At 54.5% G+C, this 23357-nt stretch overlaps 11 protein-coding genes across 11 annotated transcripts; 6 read left to right on the forward strand and 5 right to left on the reverse strand.

The window, feature by feature from the left end:
- Positions 1–846: 846 nt before the first annotated feature.
- Positions 847–3285, reverse strand: LMH87_000744 (uncharacterized protein; the record flags this gene model as incomplete). Its single annotated transcript, XM_056198705.1, has 5 exons — positions 847–1071; positions 1135–1618; positions 1678–2118; positions 2185–2874; positions 2930–3285. The coding sequence occupies 5 exons, from the start codon at positions 3283–3285 to the stop codon at positions 847–849; spliced, it is 2196 nt and encodes a 731-aa protein (XP_056055628.1).
- A 1595-nt stretch (positions 3286–4880) lies between these two features.
- Positions 4881–7022, forward strand: LMH87_000745 (uncharacterized protein; the record flags this gene model as incomplete). The annotated part of the gene is made up of 1 exon (XM_056198706.1): positions 4881–7022. The coding sequence occupies one exon, from the start codon at positions 4881–4883 to the stop codon at positions 7020–7022; it is 2142 nt and encodes a 713-aa protein (XP_056055629.1).
- A 192-nt stretch (positions 7023–7214) lies between these two features.
- On the reverse strand, positions 7215–8864 carry LMH87_000746 (uncharacterized protein; the record flags this gene model as incomplete). The annotated part of the gene is made up of 1 exon (XM_056198707.1): positions 7215–8864. One exon carries the CDS (start codon positions 8862–8864, stop codon positions 7215–7217), a length of 1650 nt encoding a protein of 549 aa, XP_056055630.1.
- A 916-nt stretch (positions 8865–9780) lies between these two features.
- Positions 9781–10675, forward strand: LMH87_000747 (uncharacterized protein; the record flags this gene model as incomplete). Its single annotated transcript, XM_056198709.1, has 2 exons — positions 9781–10187; positions 10267–10675. The coding sequence occupies 2 exons, from the start codon at positions 9781–9783 to the stop codon at positions 10673–10675; spliced, it is 816 nt and encodes a 271-aa protein (XP_056055631.1).
- A 763-nt stretch (positions 10676–11438) lies between these two features.
- Positions 11439–13260, forward strand: LMH87_000748 (uncharacterized protein; the record flags this gene model as incomplete). Its single annotated transcript, XM_056198710.1, has 3 exons — positions 11439–11449; positions 11504–12699; positions 12767–13260. 3 exons carry the CDS (start codon positions 11439–11441, stop codon positions 13258–13260), a joined length of 1701 nt encoding a protein of 566 aa, XP_056055632.1.
- Positions 13261–13584: 324 nt separating this feature from the next.
- On the forward strand, positions 13585–14894 carry LMH87_000749 (uncharacterized protein; the record flags this gene model as incomplete). The annotated part of the gene is made up of 3 exons (XM_056198711.1): positions 13585–13619; positions 13689–13790; positions 13847–14894. The coding sequence occupies 3 exons, from the start codon at positions 13585–13587 to the stop codon at positions 14892–14894; spliced, it is 1185 nt and encodes a 394-aa protein (XP_056055633.1).
- Positions 14895–15282: 388 nt separating this feature from the next.
- Positions 15283–17120, forward strand: LMH87_000750 (uncharacterized protein; the record flags this gene model as incomplete). The annotated part of the gene is made up of 3 exons (XM_056198712.1): positions 15283–15629; positions 15710–16829; positions 16887–17120. 3 exons carry the CDS (start codon positions 15283–15285, stop codon positions 17118–17120), a joined length of 1701 nt encoding a protein of 566 aa, XP_056055634.1.
- An 802-nt stretch (positions 17121–17922) lies between these two features.
- LMH87_000751 (uncharacterized protein) lies at positions 17923–18453 on the reverse strand (the record flags this gene model as incomplete). The annotated part of the gene is made up of 2 exons (XM_056198713.1): positions 17923–18009; positions 18079–18453. The coding sequence occupies 2 exons, from the start codon at positions 18451–18453 to the stop codon at positions 17923–17925; spliced, it is 462 nt and encodes a 153-aa protein (XP_056055635.1).
- An 854-nt stretch (positions 18454–19307) lies between these two features.
- LMH87_000752 (uncharacterized protein) lies at positions 19308–20024 on the forward strand (the record flags this gene model as incomplete). Its single annotated transcript, XM_056198714.1, has 4 exons — positions 19308–19330; positions 19470–19597; positions 19670–19772; positions 19925–20024. The coding sequence occupies 4 exons, from the start codon at positions 19308–19310 to the stop codon at positions 20022–20024; spliced, it is 354 nt and encodes a 117-aa protein (XP_056055636.1).
- A 392-nt stretch (positions 20025–20416) lies between these two features.
- Positions 20417–22006, reverse strand: LMH87_000753 (uncharacterized protein; the record flags this gene model as incomplete). Its single annotated transcript, XM_056198715.1, has 1 exon — positions 20417–22006. One exon carries the CDS (start codon positions 22004–22006, stop codon positions 20417–20419), a length of 1590 nt encoding a protein of 529 aa, XP_056055637.1.
- A 52-nt stretch (positions 22007–22058) lies between these two features.
- LMH87_000754 (uncharacterized protein) lies at positions 22059–22734 on the reverse strand (the record flags this gene model as incomplete). The annotated part of the gene is made up of 4 exons (XM_056198716.1): positions 22059–22206; positions 22281–22325; positions 22384–22460; positions 22519–22734. 4 exons carry the CDS (start codon positions 22732–22734, stop codon positions 22059–22061), a joined length of 486 nt encoding a protein of 161 aa, XP_056055638.1.
- Between the last annotated feature and the right edge of the window lie 623 nt (positions 22735–23357).

Raw genomic sequence — 23357 nt, forward strand, 5'->3', positions numbered from 1 at the left:
AAGCTCCCGATGGAGCTGTGTATGCTGACAATCTCTACTTTAATTCATGCAAAAGCCTTAGCGCAACGGTGTGTCTCCAGTCCAGTTACCGGGTTATTCGGTGCATGATGCGGGGCGTGTTCATTTTCCTTGCAATTTGTTACCTAACATTTGGAAGCAAATCAAAGTAGAGCGAAAGAGCCGCACACAAGTACAATGGTGCCTTCTCCACCACCAAGAAAGTAGTATCAATGACTCCAGTATTGATTGACTCGGGCCAAGGTGGCTCCTCCGGTGGCGATGCAGACTTGCTGCGCCTTGCCGCTGGGACTTCCAGATTGTTTACTAATTACTAATTAGCTACTGCCCTTTCCATGGCAGCAATGCGAACTAGTCAGCGTCCAGCTATAACATTAACTTAAGAGCGTTGTTGTGGGGGGGCTCGGCAGTTCAATTAGCCTTGCGACTATGAGCTCGGTTGGCTGAGATTGTCCGAGCCGGTGACGAAGAGTTGATAGAGATGCAAGGGCGCAGATTTACGGTAGAACGGCCCGTTGTCCGACAGCCATGGTCTAATAAAGCCTGCTGCATCGCAACCGCGGGAATTCTTAGCACAGACACTAGGGTAGCTTGCGCGAACAACTGCGCGCGCAAAGGTTGTTCAAATTGAGGGAAAACAATGTATATATAAGAGCAAGAAAAAGAACTCGATCGGTATTTCAGTGGCCAGCTACAGCTGGCTAAATCATGTTTCTTTTTGGATAGGCACCTGGAACGTACACGCAAAGCATCGACAGACGATTGCAGCTAAGCCTCCCCAGCTCAACCTGAGCTAAAACGTACCGTTTTGCACCCTTCTGGCACCATCTACCGCAGAAGCACAGCGAGCATTGAGATACCAACGCACCAAATGGCAAATGACTGTTGACGAGCGCTGGCTGCGCCGGTGACGGGAGCGGTAGGGTGGGCGCTGCTCGACGCAGCGACGCCGGACGCTCCAGGGGTTTTGGCAGGAGAGGTGCCGTTCCCACCAGCAATGGGGCCGGTGAAGGTGCGCGTACACGGGCAGTCGGTGACGGTCAACGTGGTAGCCTAATCATCCATCAGTGCATGTCGGCGAGTATGATGTCATTTTATTAATTTTAGAAAACATACCTTGGAAACAGTGTATGTGTGCGTGCCCTCGGTAATGGTGGTCGGGCCAGGGCAGTATGTCGTGTACGAGTCAACTGTCTCCGTGACCACGGTGAAACCGGCGGTCTGCGTAGATGCGGACGACGCGGACGATGCAGAAGAAGAAGAAGTCAAAGAGTGGCTTGCAGGCTTGCGGATCAGCGTCAGGTCGTCGCCCGAAGAGCCGTCGCCGCCCTTGACAAACGACCAGGTCAAGACGGTCTCGTTGACAACGGTCAGCTTGCTGAAGCCGTAGTGCGTCTGGTCAAAGATGCAGGTAATGTCGAGCGGCTTCTTGGCCTTGGCGAGCTCGGAGTGGCTCTCGATGTTGCCGGCCATGCCGTTGATGATGTGGGTGATGGACTTGCCCTCATTGGCGTAAAAGGTGTTGTTGTTGACAATGGCGGCCTTGTCGATGGTGCCGTTGCGGCCGAGGGGAAACGTGCGCTCATACCAGTGAATGTGGCTGGGAAGAAGCGGTTAGCATTGTTGTTCCGGGTAGTGTCATTGAGAGAGAAACGTTACCCAGAGAGATACGCATCAACGCCGTACTTGAGGAAGAGGTCCTCAAAAGCGTTTCGCATGTTTTCTTGGTAGGCCGACACTTGCGAGCTGTACATGGGGCGATGGCTCATGGCAATGACCCAAGGTGTCTTGGTTCGGTCAACCTTGGCCAGATCTTCCTGCAGCCACTTGTACTGCTCGTACGACTCCTTCTTGGTGATGTCTCCGTTGACGGCGCCGAAGGGGCCGCTGTCGGTGATGTAGGTCTCATTCGCCTTGGGGGCCTTTCCGCTGCCCTTGACATCGCGAGCAAACGACGCCTCGGGGCTGTTGGGGTAGTCGGTCTCGCCATTGAAGGAGATAAAGTGCGCGAGGCCGTAGTCGAAGGAGTACCAGAAGTTGCTGACGCCGCCGGACTCGCCACCAGGCATGCGGAAGCGGTGCTGATAAGCAGTGTAGTTGCTATTGTCACGGTTTAGTATGTGTACCTGAGATTTCACTCGATACAAAGGTCAGACAGAAACGTACCGTTGGGAGGGAGGGCAGCTGTAGTAAGTGAGCTTATCAGACTTGGGCGAGGTACTGTTTGGCTTGTTGTGGTTGAGATAGGCCGCGAGGATTTGACCGGGGCCGTCAAACTCGGCACAGGCAGCTTCATGATTTCCAGGAAGCACCATGTATGGCACCTTGGCGGTGATGGGGGTCATCCACTGCTGCCAAAGATCCCAGTTGGACTCGTACAGAGCCGACATGTCACCGCCGTTGGGCGTACCCTGCGTAGGGATCTCGCCCTCGGGGAGAGGCTTCTCGTAGTCGGGCGTGATACCGCCAGGCAGCTGGCTGCTGGATCCGTTGTAGCAGACAGGCCAGCTGCTCTCGCAGGGGATGATGCCACTGTACCAGTCATCTGCATAGCTGATGTCGCCGCCGTGCCAGGCAAAGGCCAACCCCTCCTCGATGGCTTTACCGAGCTGCTTGTAAGTGCCGCCGGCGTTGGTGTAGCCCATGTCGTTGAGGACGCCGACGGTGAAGCTCTTCTTGCTTCCGGCGGGGCGGGCGGTCGTGAAGGTCAGGATATCGGAGGCAGTCGTGCCATTGGAGGCGGCGATCTTGTAGTAGTAGGTGGTGTCGGGCTTCAGATCCGTGATCTGGACATCGTGGTAGTGCTGGCTGCACTGAGTGACGGCGACCTCGGTGCATGGCGGCGTGCGGTCATATCTGACGGCAGTGTTAGCTAAGACAGGCCTGTACAGTCAAGTCGGACGCGACGTACGAGTGACTTGCGCCGTGGACGGTCTGGTCCAGAGAGTCGCGGCTGGTGCCCCAGCTTACAGTGGGCGCATCGCCCAGACCGAAAGGCGTCTGGTAATGAATGTTGACACCAGCGCTACCAGCATACGAGATGGAGATGACATTGACGTTGTTGGTTGGGTTTGAGGAAGCGGGCTTAACGGCAGGAGGCTCAACGAGGCGCACATAGCCTTTGCTGTTGCCCTTGACGGTTGGGTTGACCCAGTCGCCAATGGGAGTCTCCGGTCCCTTGTACGGGTAGCTCTCATCAACGGTTGGCTTCGCCGTAGCTAGGGTGGCAGAGAGCAGGCCAACAACTGCAGTGGCAGCGATCTTCATGGCTGTTATTGTGTGAACAAGCGAAGAAATCAAGTAAAGGTTATCTAGCAGGCTTGAGTCACATTGAGACCCTCCACGGCGTCAGAGAAGCTACAACAGGCGACAATCGCATCTTTTAAGAGGAACAAGGTACACCCGCCTCGGTCGGCCTTATCCGCGAAGTCGCGTGTGGCGTAAACTAACGGTTCTGAACGGTGATGAATTGGGAAAGGCCACAGCTGGCAAGAAGCTGTCTGCACAGCATCGGAGAAGATGAAGCTCGTCAAGGTCGCCCGCAGGCCCTATGGCGGCAAGGGAGTCGAGCACATGGCATCCGTCTCCAGGCTGCCGCAGTGCCGCATTACCCGGGCAGGCGGGAATCCTCCCAGACCGGCTTACGGCCGGGAGTCAGTCAGGGACATGATGCATGGATCGATTGCCAATTTGGCTGCCTCTATTCGCTCATGTTGGATGGTGGTGGAGTTGTGCCTGAACACGTGGGTGGAGCGAGCTTCCCTAGCTGGAGTTGTTGAATGCAAGGCTGCTGTGATAAACGTAACCTGCGTGGTAATACAGCGATCGGGGAGACAGCCCGGCTGCAGACAAAAGTTCTTGCCTTGGTTGTGTGCCAAATAATAGCAACAATCAGCCGTTGCCAGCGACGAAATGGACCTCGTCCTATGGGTGATCCTAATGGGCCGTCTCAGGTTGGTTGGCCAGAGCCGATCGTGCCTGGCGCCGCAGCACGTGTGACGGGACCATTGTTACCATAGTCGTTGTAACAGCTCGATGATGTTATCGTATCACAGAAATTTTATTTTGTAGTTATGATGTTGATGCTAGATTGAGGCCATCGAGGCTGGTGGTTTGGGCGCCCATGGCTGTGCTTGTGAAAGAGCGGGTCCGGCAGCATCCTGGCCAATGAGAGACTAGACGTTCCTGAGCCTGTTATACTGGTGGTGCAGCCGTTTCCCAAAGTCAAATTGAAGAAAATGTAGTCCTAATAACGTAGCACATTTAGAAGCGGCCTAAGGTGAAAAGGACATTGTAATTCGCCATCAAGTGGCCGTGAAAGCCGTGGTTGGCGCAGTATGTGTTACACCTTATTACTCCACCTCAGGCCTCCTAGCTAGCAGAAACCACAACAACCATGGTCGCCATGTCGCACAACATCGACGCGTTCAACATTGGCCCCCCCCAGGGTCCAGCGATGCGCACGCGATGTCGCGAATCCTTGCAAGTCGCCACAACGGCTGGCTGTCAATTCACGGTCGATGCAACGATGCGTGGGGTCGGCCCGGTACAGAGGCCCCGGACGCTATGCCTAGATAGGAAATAGGTAAACAAAGGACAACAGCGTGCAGATACTCGTCTCGTGTTAGTGGGCATTGTCTTGCGCGACACGTCTCTGTGTAAGGAAGAGAAAAGCTCCAGCGCAGCATCTTTGTTTTGTACACTCGATTGCGGAGCTTGTTGCCAAACAAAACAAGGCCAGTTTTCACTATTTGGTTCCCCGTCCGCCTCAATCTTGGCCCTCTGTTCTTCGCTCTTGCATTCTTTCCGGAGCTGTCCTCGTTGGCCTTCGGAGAGACCTCGTGAGGATGTCGCTAGCAAACATGTCGGACGCAAATATGGAAGATCTTGATCTGCCCATTGCCATTCGGCGCTCTCGTCGAAGCACACCAGCTGTTTCGATCAAAGCTGAGGAGACAACCGAGACTATTGTCCCCAAAACTCCCGGCCGAAGGAAGCGGAGAGTCCGCTTCTCCGACCCTGGTCCTTCATCTGGGTTGACACCCATGATGCGCCGGACAGGAGTGGCTACGCCTCGGCGTCGACACTCGGGCACTCCTCTGCGCAACTCCAGCCCGGCCCCTTCGTCGACGGGCCAATCCCGAACCGATGCCAACCCTTTCCTGGCGCCGATTCGCCAGACAATTGAAGGCCGTGTTGAGAGAAAAGCAAGGCGAAGCAAATTCCGCGACATGATCAACAAGATGGAGCTGCAAAAGAAGAAGCTGGTGCAGTTCTCCCGGACCGAGATTGACAAGCTCAAGAGCCAGATGAAGTCCAAGGATGCCGAAATCCACGAGCTGCAGAACGCTACCATTATCATTGACACTGAGCGGATCTGGGACCTTGAGAAGCAGGTGGAGGAGCTGCAGCATGAGCTCGATCAGCGTGCCCCAACAGAGATCAACGAGGGCCGCACATATGACTGGACAATGGCTGCACGAGACCCATTCACACAAGACGGGTACTTCGATATGGATCTCGACGGTGACCACTTTGGTGACGCCACCCAGGCTCAGCTTCAAGTCGGCACTCCGTCGAGAGCTCGTTCATCATTCCCCACGCCACCAGCGACAAGTCCCGTTCCCATGTCACCCTCTTCGCAATTCTGTCGCGAACCACAGACACCAACTTCACATGCGGCCGTTCAAGCGTGCTTCCCAGACCCTGAGCGCGAGGGCCTAGAAGAGCAAATATCTTCGCTGCAACTTGAACTCTCCAAACTCACAACTATCTTGGAATCATACAAAAACTTCCAGACGCGCCTGAAGGACCGCCTGTCCGTTGCTGTTCCGGAGGCCATGGACACAACGGTCTCGGGCGCAAGCTTGGACAGCATTGAGCAGCAGATTCTCCGCATGTTGGAAGACATGACAGATCGTACTGCCGCTCTTGAACAGCTCTCGAATAGCATCGGTGATATTGGCTTCCCAGGAAAAGATGCAGAGCAGATGCTCGCGTCCATTGTCTCGGGTTTCCGTGGCGCCAGACTCGAGCTTGAATATCTCACGCCAGGCGAAATCACCTTGCCCCTCACGTCTCATGGGGCAGAGGTTCTCGACTTGATGCTGACAAACCTGCGCGATCTCGCCAGGCGCGTCAAGGAGGGCGAGGACAGCATCGACGAGTACCACGCAATCGAGCAGTCTCTTCGCAAGCAGCTCGACGGCCGTGTCACCGCCATGGATCAGCTCAAAACACAGCTGGCCAGGGGCGAGAAGATTATCCGAGCGGCCGACACTCGCATTCACGAGCTCGAAGTCGCCAACCAGAGGCTCAAGGGCGCCATCGACACTTACGACCGCGACATGAAGGAGCTTGAGAGGCTCGTGCAGAAGACGGACGAGGAAAAGACGGCGGTGGCAAAGGACCACGACGCTGAAAAGGAAAAGGATGTCCAGATCATCGAGTCCAAGGACAAGGCCATTGCAGAGCTGGAAGACAAGATCAACGAGGCGGTCCGGCAAGCAGAGCAGCTGCTGCAGGACATGTCGGACGAGCAGGACAAGCACACCCGGCACGTCGTCAAGCTCAACCAGTCGCACGGCCGCGGCCTCGCCCTCCGCGACGCGCGCGTCATGGAGCTCCGCACCGAGATTGACCGCGTCAACGAGTCCCTGCGCGAATCGCACGACACCATCCGCGCCCTGCGCGTCGAGAACGGCGGGCTCAAGTCCGAGATGCGCGCGCAGCAGACAAAGGCCAAGGCGGCCATGGACTCGATGCAGGAGGAGCTTCAGCGCGTCCTGCAGATGAGCCAGGACTTTCTGCACACGCCCAAGAGGAAGCGCCCCGCGAATGGCGATGGCAACGGCGAGGGCTGCTCCGGCGACGGGCCGGTCGTCCGCCCGGGCAGGCTGCTGAGCGGAGAGCTGGCGCGCCGCGCCTCGAGCACCAAGGGCCGCAGCAGACGCCCGGACAGCGGTGTCGGGCTGCTGGAGGAGGAGGAGTGCGACATGTTTTGAGAGAAAGCACCACATTCTGAAATGGCGTCAATGGCGAAACTGAAATCACCGGTTAGAGAAACTGCATGGCCTGTATTTTATATCCCAAAGCTTCATGCTTTTTACATCTCTCTTTTTATTTACATTTTCCTTTGTCGCACAATATACAATGAGCAATCAAATCCACTTCCAGCAAGCCTACGCTGTGCGCTGCTATCGCTGTTCAGTTTTGTAGGACGACTTTTTGTAGAACCGCCACTGGGGCTTATAGTCGGGCGACAAGGGCTGGTCGAGGAGAAGGGCGCGGATCATTTCGACCGGCATGATGCCTCCGCGCATGATGCTGTCGTGGAACCTCTTCTCCGAGACCCGGCCCTCTCTCAGCACCTCGTTGCGCAGCGTATCAAACTGCAGCGCGCCGAGCAGGTAGCCCGCCTGGTACAGCGGCGCCCAGTCGCCGTTGAACGACCGTCGGACCTCGCCCTCGGCCGTGGAGCGCTCGTGGCCCACGCCGTCGACGAGCAGGTCGACGCACTGCTGCGGCGTCCACTCGCCGAGGTGGAACCTGAGCGAGAAGATGATGCGCGCGCAGCGGTGCATGCGCCAGAACATGGTGCCGACGCGGTCCTCGGGCGAGACGAAGAAGTCGCCGCGGTCCCAGAGCACCAGCTCCCAGTACAGCGCCCAGCCCTCCATCCAGAAGGGCGTCGAGAAGAGGTTGCGGTGGCTGTTGCGGCGGCTCGTGTAGTGGTGCTGCAGGCGGTGGCCCGGCACCAGCTCGTGGAAGACGGTGGCGCGCGAAAAGTGCCGGTTGTTGCCGCGCAGCACCATGGCCTTGAGGTCGTGCGGCATGTCGGCGAGCGGGTACGCGATGAGGATCTCGGGCCCGCCGAGGAAAAAGGGCGCGACCTTTTGCATCGCGGCGCTCATCATGTTGGCGCGGTACGTCTCGTCGGCGATGCGCGGCACCGTCACGAGGTCGTGCTTCTTGACGTACGCGGCGCCCTCGAGCGCGAGCGACTTGGCGAGCGCGGGCTGCTCGCCGGGGGGCACAGACTGCGTCTTGACGTAGTCGAGCGCCCGCTTCCAGTCGTCGCCGAAGCCGAGCTCGTTAGAGGCATCCCTCATCTGCGCCTCGCACCACCGGAAGACGTCGTGGGCGAGATCGAGCAGCTCCTCGGGGCTGTACGCAATCATCTCGGCTTCGAGCTCGACGAGAAGGGCCTCTCGGCCGATGGGCTGGCCGATGATTTCGTCTTGGCCATTGGGTCCGATGCCGACGAGGTGGCGCTCAACGGCAGCCTTGTGCGCTTGCAGTGCGTTGACGGCCTCCTTTAGCGGCGTCGCAACCCACCAGTCAAAGGCTGGATCATAGGAGCCGTAGAAGCTTCCCAGCTCTTCGAGGTGTCCTCGAAGTTCGGCAGTTATCTTGGAGGCTTTGAATGCGCCCGTCTTTGTGGCATGAATCTTGCCAGCGACGATGTCGGCCTGTGCCTGTTTTGCCAATTTTGTGACATCATCAACCTGGGTCGCAAGGCAAGAGCTCGGAACTGGCTTGACGGCTTCGCGCGCCTCTGATAGCGCGATGACAATGTCAGAAAACGGGAAGATGTGCTCAATCTGTGAGTTGAGCTCCCGCTCAGCCTGGAGCTGCTGCGTGGTTCGCTGGAGGTAGTTGCGGAGCTGCAAAAAGTCTACCTGGTCTTGCTTGGAGAGGCTAGGGAAATCGAGGCGGAAAAGCGAGTCGAGCTCGTCGCTGAGGAATTGGCGCAGTCTGTGATGCCTCTGCGGCGAAACGGAGACGCGGTAATAGTTTTTGATTTCGTCCATGTCCAGACCGACACGCCTGACGCGGTCGGCCATGGACTCTTGGATGTCATCGCATTCACTCTCGGGACGGGCCACCCAAACTGCATCCATCGTAGCGTTTAGTTTTATATGTAATTTCGAGGCGTTTTGGCAGACTTGTTTACCGAGATCTCAAAAGATGTACCATGATGGTCAAGTTGACGTTGGAACCGAGGGGGTTAGTTTGCCGTCGGGTGCAGAACCCGCTCTCGCTCGACTGTGAATACGATCCTTTGGAGTGATGTACAGAACCATTTTAGCGCCTTCTACGGTACTTGGGCAAGTCGGGGTACAATTTCTTGCGATAGTGCGCGTTGCCTTGGCCATTTCAAGAAGTACTGCTTTCGCCTAAAGACGCCACTGAGTTCTACTCCTTTATAACAAAACGCCGTCGCTAGGCACAAGCAAAATTACCAAGTCTATTTATAATGTTTCGAGCCCCGAGGTACGAGGTTCTCAGCAACATAATCACCAAAAGTACAATCATACGTCAGGTATAGGCAGATGGTCCCTATCATATCTTTTTATTTTCATTTCTTGAGAATGTCTCCTATAAAACCTGCAGAATACACGTCAATACGCATCAATACACCAAGAGCTTCGATCCTCCAACTTACCTAGTGAAACCTGGCCCGATCCGATTAAAGCCGACTGGCTGGCGCTCATCTCACGGCAAGTAAAAGGGCGCGCAACCAGGTACAAAATATGGGTCACGCCTTTTCTGCGGCCAGCCTGTGACTGGTCGCTCGGATATCCGAGGGCGCAACAACGAAATCTTAATCATACGGATTGCGAAAGCGTCTTGCCGTCTATCCGGTGCTCAGCGCCGATAGCGAAACACCTCGAGACGGCTGCGCACAGGGGCAGCGGCCAAATCTCATCCCAAACATCACCCGGACCGTTCTGGAAGCCGTGTTTCGCAAACGCCGCGATGCGCTCCCATCTGATGAAGGCGCCACTACGGCAGCGCCTGGCGCCGCCGCGACGCAACGTACAGCACCAGTTGAGGGCATACTCGTCAACTCCGCCCAAGCCCCCCGTCAAGGCGCCGCAATCGAGCACGAGCACAGCAGCCGCAAGCGCGGGCGCCGACGCAGCAGCCAAGGGCGCCGCGCCGACCTCGATATGGATGCGTATGGGACCTCTGACCCAGGTCGCTTCCGCCTTTGGGCGCGCTCAGAAGAAGCGGCCATACGTTGTGCAGACCGTGAGCGCAATGGTCATTTTCATAGCCGCCGACGTCAGTGCTCAAAATATCAGCGGCTCTGAATACGACCCTGTCCGCACCACGCGGACTACATTCATCGGTGCTCTTTTTGCCATTCCGCAATATCGCTGGTAAGCACCAAGATTCCTCCTGCTTTGACGGAAAATTCCAAAAGAAAAAAAAATGGATGCTAACATCCGTCTCTACTAGGTTCTTTGTGCTGGCTCGCTACTTCAACTACAAGTCCAAGGCGCTGTCCATTGCCGCCAAGGTCGTCTTCAACCAGCTCACCTTTGCCGTCGCGTTCCCAACGTACTTTTTCGGCATGCAGGCCCTGCTGTCCGGCGAGAGCCTCGCGGGCACCATCCAGCGCCTGCAGGACACCGTTCCGCGCAGCTGGCAAAACTCGTGGAAGGTCTGGCCCGCCGCCATGACGTTCAACCTCGCGCTCGTTCCGCTCGAGTACCGCGCGCTGTTCAGCGGCATCATCGCCATTGGCTGGCAGACCTACCTGAGCTGGATGAACCGCCAGGCCGAGCTCAAAGAGGCAGCAGAATACGAGAACGTTCAAGAAAAGGAGATTCAAGTGGCACCGGTTGCAGCTGCCATGACAGCCTAGCAAACCCGCTGACATATTCTGCATTGGACTTTTGCTTGTAATATTTGAGATGCCCTTTTGGCGTTCTTTTGGCGTTTGGGTTGAACTGGGAGTATAGACGATATGAGCTAAAAGAACAAGTAGAGCCCTTATAGAAATAGAAAATATAGAACAACATTTCAATCTCTACATTCTCTACATTCTCTTTATACTCAATTGTAATAATGCGAGCTTGGGCTCGAATGCTGGCCTGGTCCAAGAACGGCACGAGGCCGGTTCGTACGCCCACTGTCAAAACGGCGGTGCGTTTTACGCGCACATTTTACCAATATCGCGCATCATGAAAAAGAAAAAAGATGAAAAAAGGAACGCATCTTTGAGCCTATCATGTTTAGATGATACTAATTGTTATAGTATTGCTCTCTAGTTGCGGCGTGGCTAGGCTGCCAGACGCTACATTCGTTTGTACTTGGCAGGTCAACACTGTTTCATCGTATTAATGGACCAACAATACACAATACTCTCAGCAAAAAAGAAAGAAAATTCGTCTGCAGTCAAATTTCAGTGATTTACGATATTCGGATTTTGAACTAGGGTCATACATACGACGGTTGTCAAGGCGCCGTAACACACGCACGGTACACTAGTTAACGTTAGCTGCGTGATCGGCCAGCGACCATCAGCCACCGCCTCCAGTACGTCATTTCCTGCCACTTAGCATCCTCCGCCAACCTCTACTAAACTCAATTTTCCATCTGATGAGGTCAATGGACTAATCGGAGATATGAAGCTTTGGTACACAGTTCATTCTTTGTTTTTGAACGGCCTATATCCCCGAGCGCCATACAGCGAGCAGCCGCTACTACGCAATGGCGTGCCCACGCCCGAGGCAGGCACGTCAGCAGAGGACGGATCTGCCCCCGAAGGTCATCGCGATGCTGCTGCCATGCTGCTCATAAGGCTTGGCCGCTCGCCCAATGAGAGAATCCACGTCTCCCCCAAGGACGACTCCAGGGTCCTCCGACGCATCGACTTGGCCCTGCTCCCGCTCATGCTCTCTGTTTACTTTCTCCAAGCTCTCGACAAGGCGACGCTCTCGTACGCGTCTATATTCGGCCTCATTGAAGACATAAAATTGGTTGGCAATCAGTTTTCATGGCTGGGGAGTATTGTCTTTCTAGCCCAGCTCGTCATGCAGCTTCCTTTAGCCCTCGCTCTAGTAAAGCTGCCCATTGGCAAGTTCACCGGCGCCATGGTCCTCGGCTGGGGACTCACCTTGACCGCCATGACGTGGGCGAGCACCTTTTCACAGCTCATGGCCGCAAGATTCTTCCTGGGCGCTTTTGAGGCCTCCGTCGGCCCCAGCTTTGTAGCCATCACTCAGATGTGGTGGCGAAGAAGGGAGCAGACAATGCGAATCGGATCGTGGTACTGCATGAATGGTCTGACGTGGGTATTCGGCAGTCTGGCCACCTACGGGCTCGCCAGCATCACCTCCAGCCTGCGACCCTATCAGATCATTTTTCTCACCTTTGGAATCGTCACTGTCGTCGTGGCCGGCGCCATGTTCATTTGGATGCCCGATTCACCCACCGAGGCCAAGTTCTTGACCGATGACGATAAGCTAATCGCAATCGAAAGATTGAGAGGCAACCAAATGGGCGTCATGTCTCGAGAATGGCGGCAGGCGCATTTTTACGAAGCGCTGCAAGATGTAAAGACGTGGCTCTGGGTGGCCATGATCTTGTGCATCTCGGTGCCCTCAAACGGCATCTCAACCTTTGGTCCCCTCATCATCCATTCATTTGTTTCTGACCCTTTCGACACCATTCTCTTCAACGTGCCGGTTGGCATCTCGCACGTCATAGCTGTTTCTGTCAGTGCATATGTGTCAATGAAGTGGAAGGTCAAAGGTCTCGTCATCATTTTGCTATGCATTCCGCCCATTATCGGCTTCAGCATTCTACTGAGCTTCCCGCACGACGATGCTCATCGCGCCATCTTGCTTGCTGGCTACTTTTGCCTTTCCACCTTTACTGGTATTAGTATGTTGTCCCTATTTTATTTTGATTTTTTTTGGTGTATCCTCTTCCCCTTGCTAACAAGACTCAGCGCCGTTGGTTTATTCGTGGTCTGCGCAAAATACCGCGGGAGACACAAAGCGAAAGTCGACTTCTGCGCTGGTATTCATCGGGTCTTCTGCAGGCAACATTATTGGCCCGCTACTGTTTACACCAGACGAGGCGCCATCGTACAGTCGAGGTCTGAAGACGAACATTGCTCTCTTCAGCGCAGTTATTTTGCTCGCTCTGCTTACTTCGGCCCATTTAAAGTGGTTGAACAGGAAACATGCGGAACGCCGTGTTGCCTTGGGTAAGAAGGCAGTCGTCTTTGATTCCAGTCTCGAGACGGCCCGTGAGGTCGACCGCATGGGTACGATACAGGGGGATTGGGAGAGGGATACACGCCTGCACAATGGCGAGCTCGGCTCCAGTCTAGATCACCCGGAAGGACAGAATTCTGACTACGAAGAGGAAAGCCCAAACAGTAACGCTTTTGCAGACCTTACTGATTTGGAGAACGAAGACTTCATCTTTGTATTCTAAGCATTTTGGTTTGCTTATTCAGCCAGTATTGTAGCATCATTGGCAAGCCTGTAGAGGTTAGATAATTAATAATATCCTTGCGCTCAGTTCTGGAGCTTGTGTGGCTGTGATTTGCATCAACTGTCGTGGCTGTCCATGTGTGGTCCCTTGGCCTTCTCAGTTGCTCACACCGCATGCAAGGACCCCGCCGGGAATGCTGCATCTGCAAGCACTGCCTCGTTCCACCTGCCCATAGCCTGTGTGCATTTTATTTCCGTCACTGTCGTCATCGTCTCCCTTTTCTTTTCTTTCTACTCATCATCTTTCTTCAATACACCTTCAAGCATGAGTTATCGATCCGTAGCCTACTACGTCAACTGGTATTGTCATTACGAGCCCAAGCTAGGCTCTAGCGCAGTGCATCTGATGCTAACCACCTAATGCTTCAGGGCCATCTATGCGCGCAAGCATCGGCCACAAGACCTCCCAGTCGAGAAACTGACCCACGTGTTGTATTCATTTGCGAATGTTCGCCCGGAAAATGGCGAAGTGTACGTCTCCTGATCGAAACTGCGCAGCCCCGCTTACTGACATTTCGTATCGACAGCTTCATGACCGACGGCTGGGCGGATACCGATATCCATTGGGAAGGGGATTCCTGGAATGATTCTGGTACCAATGTCTACGGCTGCCTCAAGCAGCTCAACATCCTCAAGAAACACAACCGCAACTTCAAGGTTTTGCTCTCCATTGGTGGTTGGACATACAGCTCCAACTTCCCCGCTCCCGCTAGCACAGCAGAGGGCAGGCATACATTCGCCAAATCCTGTGTCGAGCTTGTCAAGAACCTTGGTTTTGATGGTATTGATATCGATTGGGAGTATCCCAAGACTGCCGAAGAAGCTGGCCACTTTGTTGAGCTCCTCGCCGAGGTCCGCAAGCAGCTCGATGAATACTCCGCAAGAGCTGCCGACAATTACCACTTTGAGCTCTCGGTAGCTTGCCCAGCGGGGCCCGACAACTTCCAGAAGCTCGATATCGCGGGCATGGACGCATACTTGGACTTTTGGAACCTGATGGCGTATGATTACGCCGGTTCTTGGGACAAGATCAGCGGTCACCAGGCAAACCTCTACCCTTGCAAAGACGCCCCCGCTTGCACGCCATTCTCTACAGTGGCAGCCGTCGATTACTATACTGCAAACGGCGTTTCGCCTGACAAGCTGGTACTTGGCATGCCGTTGTATGGCCGCGCATTCGAAAACTGCGATGGCATTGGCCAGCCTTACCAAGGTGTAGGACAGGGCACTTGGGAGCAAGGCGTGTACGACTACAAGAAGCTCCCTTTGGAGGGTGCAGAGGAGCACAAGGATGACGCGTCATGCGCCACTTACTGTTTCAATTCTGAGTCGCGTACAGTCGTCACATACGACACTCCGGAGCTCGCAAAGACCAAAGCCCAGTTCATCAAAGAGCGTGGACTAGGTGGTGGTATGTGGTGGGAAAGCAGTGCCGACAAGGATGGTGACGAGTCGCTCATTCAGGTTGTTGTTGGTGAGCTTGGAGGTCCAGAAGCACTCAAGCAGCAGGAAAATTGCATAAGCTACCCTGAGACCAAGTATGATAACTTGAGGGATGGTTTGCCCGACAACTGACGATATACCGGAACGGCTCCAACGTGAAGAAGTTTGGAACAGAGCAAATTTACGGCGTATCATAGTGATGGGACGGCCATCATTGCGGCCCAAAGCACAGCAATGCATTAGTACTTGATTGCGTATTCGATCTTCATCTTTTATTCATGCTTCGCTGGCGGCTTAAGCTATGGCGCAGATGAATGGAGCTATGAAGCCGGCCCAGGTTGTGTGTGTCAATAACCACAACAAGCACTTTCCTTCCCATTATTGAAAAGCGGGAAATTGAAAATGAATTTCTAGAAGACAGCAAATAGAAGTATATTTTACCGACCGTTTAAAACCTAAATTGAACCTGTTGGCGAAGGCTCGCACTGCACCACACGATACAATCGGCTATCTCCACGTGATGCCACTCCACTTTCTCCCCTCGACCACACGCCATTGGTCTAGGCTTGAGCTCCAGAAATTTTCCTCTGAAGAAAAAGTGCAAAAAAATCGTCCAGCGAATTTCCGACTACACCAAAACTACAGTCAGGACGCCTGTTATTCGACCCAATTGCGGCGCAACCAGGGACGAATCAAGATGTCGCACATCGATTACGCTTTATACGAGTCCCCGGTGGGCTATGCCCTCTTCCAGGTGGTGCATCAATCGGATGCCGTGGGTTTGAAGTTGAAGGAAACCCAGGCCGCCGTCAATGATTTGTCCAAGTTTGGCAAGATGGTCAAATTGGTCAACTTCAGCCCTTTCCGGTAATGCAACTCACACGCGGGCTCCCAGTCGCGCTGTCTTGGCCGCATGAGCAACTTCACTAACAGATTTCTTCTCGCAGTGGCCATGTCGAAGCTCTCGAGAACATCAACCTTGTTTCCGAGGGTATCTGCTCCGAGTACCTCAAGTCCGTCCTTGAGCTCAACCTTCCCAAGAGCGGCAAGAAGAGCAAGGTCACCCTCGGTGTTTCTGAGAAGAACCTGGCTGGTGCCATCAAGGGCGACTTCCCTGGTCTCGAGTGTGAGACCGCCGACACCTCTGAGGTTGTCTCCGACGTTATTCGCGGCATCCGCCTGCACGCCGACAAGCTCCTGAGCGACCTCAAGACTGGCGATATCGAGAAGGCCGGTCTCGGTATGGGTCACGCCTACTCTCGCGCCAAGGTCAAGTTCAGCGTCACCAAGAACGACAACCACATTATCCAGGCCAGCGCCACCCTCGACTTCCAGGACAAGGGCGTCAACCAGTTCTTCATGCGTGTCCGTGAATGGTACGGCTGGCACTTCCCCGAGCTGGTCAAGATTGTCTCTGACAACTTGACCTATGCCAAGCTCGTCCTCGCCATTGGCGACAAGAAGACCCTGACCGACGACAAGCGCGACGACCTTGCGCAATACCTTGAGGAAGATGGTGAGAAAGCCCAGGCCATCATTGACGCCGCCAAGGTCTCCATGGGCTTCGACATTCTCCCCGCCGATATGGACATCATCCACCAGCTCGCTTCTGCCGTTGTTAAGCAGGCCAACAACCGCAAGACCACTGGTGGCTACCTCGAGAGCAAGATGAACCAGGTCGCTCCTAACCTGCAGGCCCTCATTGGCACTCCTGTTGCTGCCCGCCTCATCTCCCACGCCGGCTCGCTCACCAACCTGTCCAAGTACCCCGCCTCTACCCTGCAGATTCTCGGCGCCGAGAAGGCCCTCTTCCGCGCCCTCAAGAGCAAGAGCAACACCCCCAAGTACGGCCTGATTTACCACAGCAGCTTCATTGGCAAGGCCGGTGTGCGCAACAAGGGTCGCATCTCCAGATACCTTGCCAACAAGTGCAGTATCGCCACCCGTATCGACAGCTTCACCGAGAACCCCTCAACCCGCTGGGGTGAGGCTCTCCGCCAGCAGGTCGAGGACCGCCTTGAGTTCTACGCTTCGGGCAAACGTCCTACCAAGAACGCCGACGTCATGGTAAGCCTTTCTTTTATAACCCTACCCACAAACTACTTTGCTAACGATTTTCCACAGAAATCTGTCATGGACTCCCTCGGCGACGCCGACGAGGACGAGGAGATGGCTGATGTCGGTGCCACCCCCAAGAAGGAGAAGAAGGACAAGAAGGACAAGAAAGAGAAGAAAGAGAAGAAGGAAAAGAAGGACAAGAAGCGCAAGCACGATGAGGACGAGGCCGCTCCCAAGGAAGACGGCGAGAAGAAGAAGAAGAAGAAGAAGAGAAAGTCCGAGGCCGCCGATGACGAGTAAGTCTTGACCTAGAACGGATGGGCATTATCTTTGAGTGTGGATTCACATTCCGCACCGGATGGCGCATGATTGTATATGACGACTGGCAGAGGAGGCTGGCGTAACGCTGTTACTTTGCACGCGTACGCCCGTTGCAGCTCTCCTTGGTCACTGTCAAAGGATTCGATACGCTTCACTAGATGGCTTGCTTGCGTTGCTTGGTTGGGAGTTTCTCGGTCTTCTTTTCCCTTGTCGTGTTTTTTTCTTGATCTATGTCGGCATATGGCGTTGAGGGCATGATGGCTTTTTCTTTTTTGTATCTAGCTGCTACTTTTTTTTTCTCGAAAATTTCTCGTTGCGAGCAATGGACGGACCAACCCCGGTTCGCACCAGGAAGGATAAAGTGTTGCAATACTATGACTTTGAATAAAATCAACTATTAATCAAAAACATGCACCGGAAACGAGAGGTGATTGCAAACCAACGCGCGCAGATGCGTCACGTCCGTAATTGAAGGGCGGTAAGGCGAACGTCGCCCACTGAGTTAAGAAGTGATTTTTGGTGGCAAGGGTCCTCAGGTGCACTAGGCTATCTAACCACGTTTGTCTACACGAGACAGCAGTCACACGGTCGAGCAACATATAATGGTATCATAAAGTTTTTTTTTTGGTTTTGGTTCATCTTAAATCAAGCATTTCATTACCCTAAGCCAGATGCACTATATGCTACATCAACGCCATTTTTTAATCTGGTCGTCCCAAGCGCCGAAAATGTGGTCGCCTCAAAGTCATTCCATAAACATTTCTATGGGCAAAGGAGTAATTTATTGCTTGTCAAAGACGTAGGTAAGGTGGCAACGGCCACAGTACTGGCGGTCGGCCATGGCGGCCATGAAGACACCGGCACCGCACTAGCGTTCGGGTTAGCAAATTTGTCTCGCAGTGGCGGATGAATGATTCCAAAGGGGGGTAAAACGTACAGTGTCAGCAGGGCACTCGCGGCGGAGGCGCTCGATGCCACCATCCTTGTCGACCTTGTAGTACTTGAGGACGGCCAGCTTGGTCTTCTTGCGCTTGTGCTTGATCTTCTTGGGGGTGGTGTAGACCTTCTTCTTGCGCTTCTTGCCACCACCACGCAGGCGGAGGACGAGGTGAAGGGTCGACTCCTTCTGGATGTTGTAGTCGCTCAGGGTGCGGCCATCCTCGAGCTGCTTGCCAGCAAAGATGAGGCGCTGCTGGTCAGGGGGGATGCCCTCCTTGTCCTGGATCTTGGACTTGACGTTGTCGATGGTGTCGGAAGACTCCACCTCAAGGGTGATAGTCTTGCCCGTGAGGGTCTTGACGAAAATCTGCATCTTGCCTACATGGTCACAAAAAAATGTTAGACACCAACATCGCCAAATGAGATGTGTTGACGATGACTGCGAATCGCTTCCATAGTCTTTCCCTTGTCCGTCGAGCCGGCGCGACGAGGCACGATTAGAGAATCAAAGCGTTCACTGTTCCAGTGAAACAATCAAGGGAGAATGCTTGGTTGAAGACCCGTGTCGACTTTGTTCTCATGTCCGTGTGTGTGCGCGCGCGAGCTCGAGGACCGGCTCAATTCGATCGAGACAAGAACTTTTTGGTTTCTCGTTGCGTGTCGTCGGGGGGGAAGCGAAGAGAGGCCTCATGACGGAAACATTTCTGTTCCCGTCACGAAAGGAAGACGGTCGCGATGCAGCATCTTTCAGACGTACCTCGACAAAATTTATTTTGCCGTCCTAAGCAATCCTCAGATGTGTTTGCGGGTTGGAGAGAAAAGAAATCCTCTTGGAGTGGTGGCGGCCCGCAAATGCAATATTCGCCTAGGGCCGATGGCACAGGCCTCGGTGCTGGCATCACATGACCTAGGGTTCGCCTTTGAGCGCGCCCTTGCCCTCTTCCCAGCTGGGCAGAACCCGCACAGAGTGGGGTATCGCTTTTAGCCCTCCGCCCTCTGCAGCCCTCGCTTGTGTGCAGCTTTTGTGGGTTCAATTTTTTGGTGCTTTGGTGGTGGGCTCTGTTGAGTACTAGCGACTTAAAATTCCACCAGGCGGTTTTCCGAATTTCTTGCTTCCTCAATCACAACGGCATTAACAATTCAGTATGTTGGACCCCGCGTCGCGCCTCCGCGAATAAATTGATCACGAAGCTTGATACTAACAATCATCCGTTAGATACCGTCAAGATGGTCAAGAAGAGAAAGAATAAGTACGAATTCACCCCGTCCTCATGCTTCCGCGGCGCACGATGACGCTTCGAGCTCTCCCCTCGACAAACTTGCAACTTGGTGACGAAACACCAAGTAGCTTTTGCCTCCTTATAGCACAGTTCACTAATAGCATTACAGCGGCCGCAACAAGAAGGGCCGCGGCCACGTCAACCCTATCCGTTGCAGCAACTGCGCCCGCTGCACCCCCAAGGACAAGGCCATCAAGCGCTTCACCATCCGCAACATGGTCGAGTCTGCTGCTATTCGTATGTCTTTCCCACGCTTCGCCGCGCCGCATCCTCGCCAATCCGAAGCGACCTGCTAACATGGACACCCAGGTGACATCTCCGATGCCTCGGTCTTTGCCGAGTACACCGTGCCCAAGATGTACCTTAAGCTGCAGTACTGCGTCTCTTGTGCCATTCACGGCAAGATTGTCCGGTACGTTGTCTTCTCCGGGAGTGTGACAACTGCGCCAGCCTCACCCAGGCGGCGTATGTGCTTCAGATGAACCTTGGCGCATTTGAAATACGCTCCTCAGAGTATTACCCCCCCACGAGAGAACACTTTATGCTAACAGTGATGTCCCGCAGTGTCCGATCCCGCGTCGGCCGCCGCAACCGTGCCCCTCCTCCCCGTGTCCGCTTCAACCGTGACGCCAAGAAGGTCACCCCTCAGGCCCCCAAGGCGTAAGCCAGGGAACTAAATTGACGAAAAAATGAAGCAATTTTTTTGATGTGATCTTTGGCTGGGAAAAAAAGGAGTCTTGGCTGTGTTTATACGACGTCTGCATATGATACAAGAGTACGATTTAGGTGAACTAGGATTGTGAAGCTTTTAGAATAGTTTTCACGTTCAAAAAATCCAGACCTTTCAGGCATTGATCACTGATGAGCACAATGGTAAAACCTTTCATCTTTCGTACTAGTGATGTATCTATTCTCTTGTACAATCATCTTTCTCAACATGCGGCGAGAGACGCCAAGTTCGATAGCAAACAGCAAGCAGCGAAACAAACAGCGCAAAGTATTACACCTCGTTGTGGAACAACCAGCTGAGGCAAATCCCCAGCCTCTTCGACTTACCTAGACACTACCCGGGAGCAGAAGAACATTGGGACGAGAGCACTCAAAAGGATCAAAGCACATGCCTTTACCGCAGCAACTGCCAATCAGGCACAAGTAACCAGCATAACCAGCGTCTGCGCAATCAGAATCTGCGTCGCACTGGCTGACAAAGTTGTCGCACTGGCGATAGCCAAAAGCCACAGACTGCTGGCTGGCCGTCTTCCCGCAAACGCAGTTGGTGCCCGGAACAAGCGCAGCAGGACGATACGCGCAGGTGCCGTTGTCGGGGCTCGTAACGGCGACGCCACCATTCGGACAGCATGCCAGCTTGGCGGGATTCTGAATCCTGGCTGTCAGTGGACTGGTCGCGACGGGAAAATCGTTGAAGACGGCCAGCATGGGAAACGTGCTGCTGCCGGCGCTCAGGCTCAAGACGGCCGGCGTGTTGAAGGAGCCGTTGAGGCTCGCGCAGGCATCAGCGCCAAAGTTGCGGTAGCTGTTGTACGTGTCCAGGTACTGCTTCAGGTTGCTCCCGCGGCCCGGGTTGAGGCCCCTCGTCTTGGACAGCGTGCTCTTGAGGCTCTCCCACAGCTGCATGTAGTACATGACGGTGTCGTCGACCTTGTAGAACTTATCGCCGGCGGTGGTGCCGTTGCCGACCTGGTTGTACAGCTCCTGCTGGAGGGCCGTCGTGTTGAGCAGGTCCTGGGCGTGGGCGTCCAGCAACGTGACGACGCTGGAGACGTCGGCGCAGCCGCCGTTGAACGGGTCGTACAGCAAAAAGTCGACGGCGTCTCGCTGCACAGCCGACATGCAACGCTGCACGCTGGAGCCGGCGCTCTGCCACGGGCAATTAAACACCCACGTCCCGTTGCCGCTGCCGGGCGGGCCGACGGGGACGCACTGCTCGTCATCGAGGCGCAGGTCTGGGTACTGCCGAACCGCGGGCCCGACCGGCTCGTTGCACTGGTCACGAAGGAGGAGCGTCTGGGTAAAGGTCTGCTCCGTGGCCAGCAGCGCCATGGGGCCCCGTGAGCACATTTCGAGAGACTGCTGCGCGAGCTGCGTGTACATGTTGTCGATGAGGTAGGACACGGTCAGGTTGCAGTGGCCTGTGACGAAGTGAATGCCCGTCACATCCAACCGCATCGAGTTGTTCCTCGAGTCGAAGATGGTGACGGCAGAAGGATCCGAGACGTCGATGAGGTGCGACCCCTTGGCAGCGTCGCGGACAGACACGTAGAGAGGCGTGATGCCGTCGCTGTCAAAGCCGACGGAGCCAACGTACGGGTACGCCAGCGAGAGGTTGCGATGCCGGATGTCTTCGTTCTGCAGGACGGCGACGAGCGGTGCGCCGTCCATAGCTTCCGGGCGATAATGGCATGCCTGAGAAGAAGGTGCCGGCCCGCGCAAGACGCCGGTAAAGTTGGAGGCGGGGAGCGCCGTTGGCGTAGCTGTTGCAGGAAGAACAGTAGCGGAAGTAATTCGCGTCGCAGACCACATCGGCGACGTAGTATTGGACACTGGAGCAGATGTGGTGTTTCCGGGCAAAAGAGTCCCGGAAGTAATCCTCGTCTCAGAAGACGTCGATGACGTGGTACTTGACATCTGGGTAGATGTAGTATTGCCCGGGAGAACAGTGACCGAAGTAATTTCCACTTCAGAGGATATCGACGACGTACTGTTCGACACTTGTGTAGAAGTGGTATTTCCAGGGGACACGGTAGCAGAGACAGACGGCGTGGTAAGCGACGTCGTCGGTAGTGGGATGACAGTGGTTGTCGCGTCCAGAGACGTCGATGTCGTGGCTGTGAGCGCTGATGTGTTGGTGGTGCGCCACGGCGGTACAGAAGGCGGCGAATAAGTCGGCAGGCTACCCGACGTGGGAAGCGAAGTCCAGGTGTGCGAAGTCGCGGTGGCAGTTGACCTAACAAATCAAGAACGTTAGTTTCTGAGAGTTGCACTGCGGCTTGCGGAACATGTACGGTTGTGTGTAGCTCGGCAGCGATGCGTCTTCTGAGCTCGTAGCATCGTGGTGGCATGCCTCGTAGATGCACGAGCACTAAGCAACTAGTCAATTGATATTCTTCACACCAAAAAAAGTAGGCTTTTTCTCTTACGTAGGAAGACAGCTTGCTGTCATCGTAGGTTGCGAATTCGCTTGGCGTGCTGATGGTCGTGTAGCACTCGGGATCCAGAATCATTGTGCAAAAGGCCTCGCCGTCCCTTTTCAGCGACTTGTAGAGATCATCACGTCTACAGTCCCCGTGCTCATTGACAGCCGGAAGCGCTGTTACGCAGAGGGCTGCGAGCAGAAGAAGAAATAGACGCCACATGGTTTTGCTGACTGAACAGGAGTTCGATGGCTTGTCTTCTCAATCTATTATCCGTTCAGGTTCAGGAGCTGGGCATCCATGTCCTTTATACATGCCAGTCGGCGTCAAATGCTAGCTGAACAGTTGTTTGCCATTGGCAAGAAACATTTCCGCAAAGTCCTCGATTCGACGCTCTCGCGAATGCTGTAGCACAACCGAGGCCAAGCCTCCTGTCAAACTCTGACAAGCTCAGGGGCAGGACACGGAACAAGGCCATGTCAGCTCATGTGCACTGCATATGTCTCTGTCGGAAACGGTAGCCCGTCAGGAACGCGAGGCGTGTCCTGTCCCACACGAGGTTTCGCGTGGTCCATTACACGATGCCGCCAGATGAAGAAATTGGATGTGAATATAAAAACTAGCAAAGCAATCAAACAATACCCGTCGAGACGCTCCTGCATGAGATCCATAATTATTTCCAAATCGCAAGTAGTCTATATATACAAGCTTCTATGCCAAAAACAGCAACGCAAACAGGCATGATCCTTCAGCGCTCCTCTCCTCTCATTAAAAATTGGTAGTCGTCATCAACGTCAACATATATACAAAACTATAGAAAGAAGCAACGCGAGAAGACGCCAAAG

The sequence above is a fragment of the Akanthomyces muscarius genome, chromosome 6 (genome assembly GCF_028009165.1).
Source record: "Akanthomyces muscarius strain Ve6 chromosome 6, whole genome shotgun sequence".
In the NCBI taxonomy this organism is placed as follows: domain Eukaryota; kingdom Fungi; phylum Ascomycota; class Sordariomycetes; order Hypocreales; family Cordycipitaceae; genus Akanthomyces; species Akanthomyces muscarius.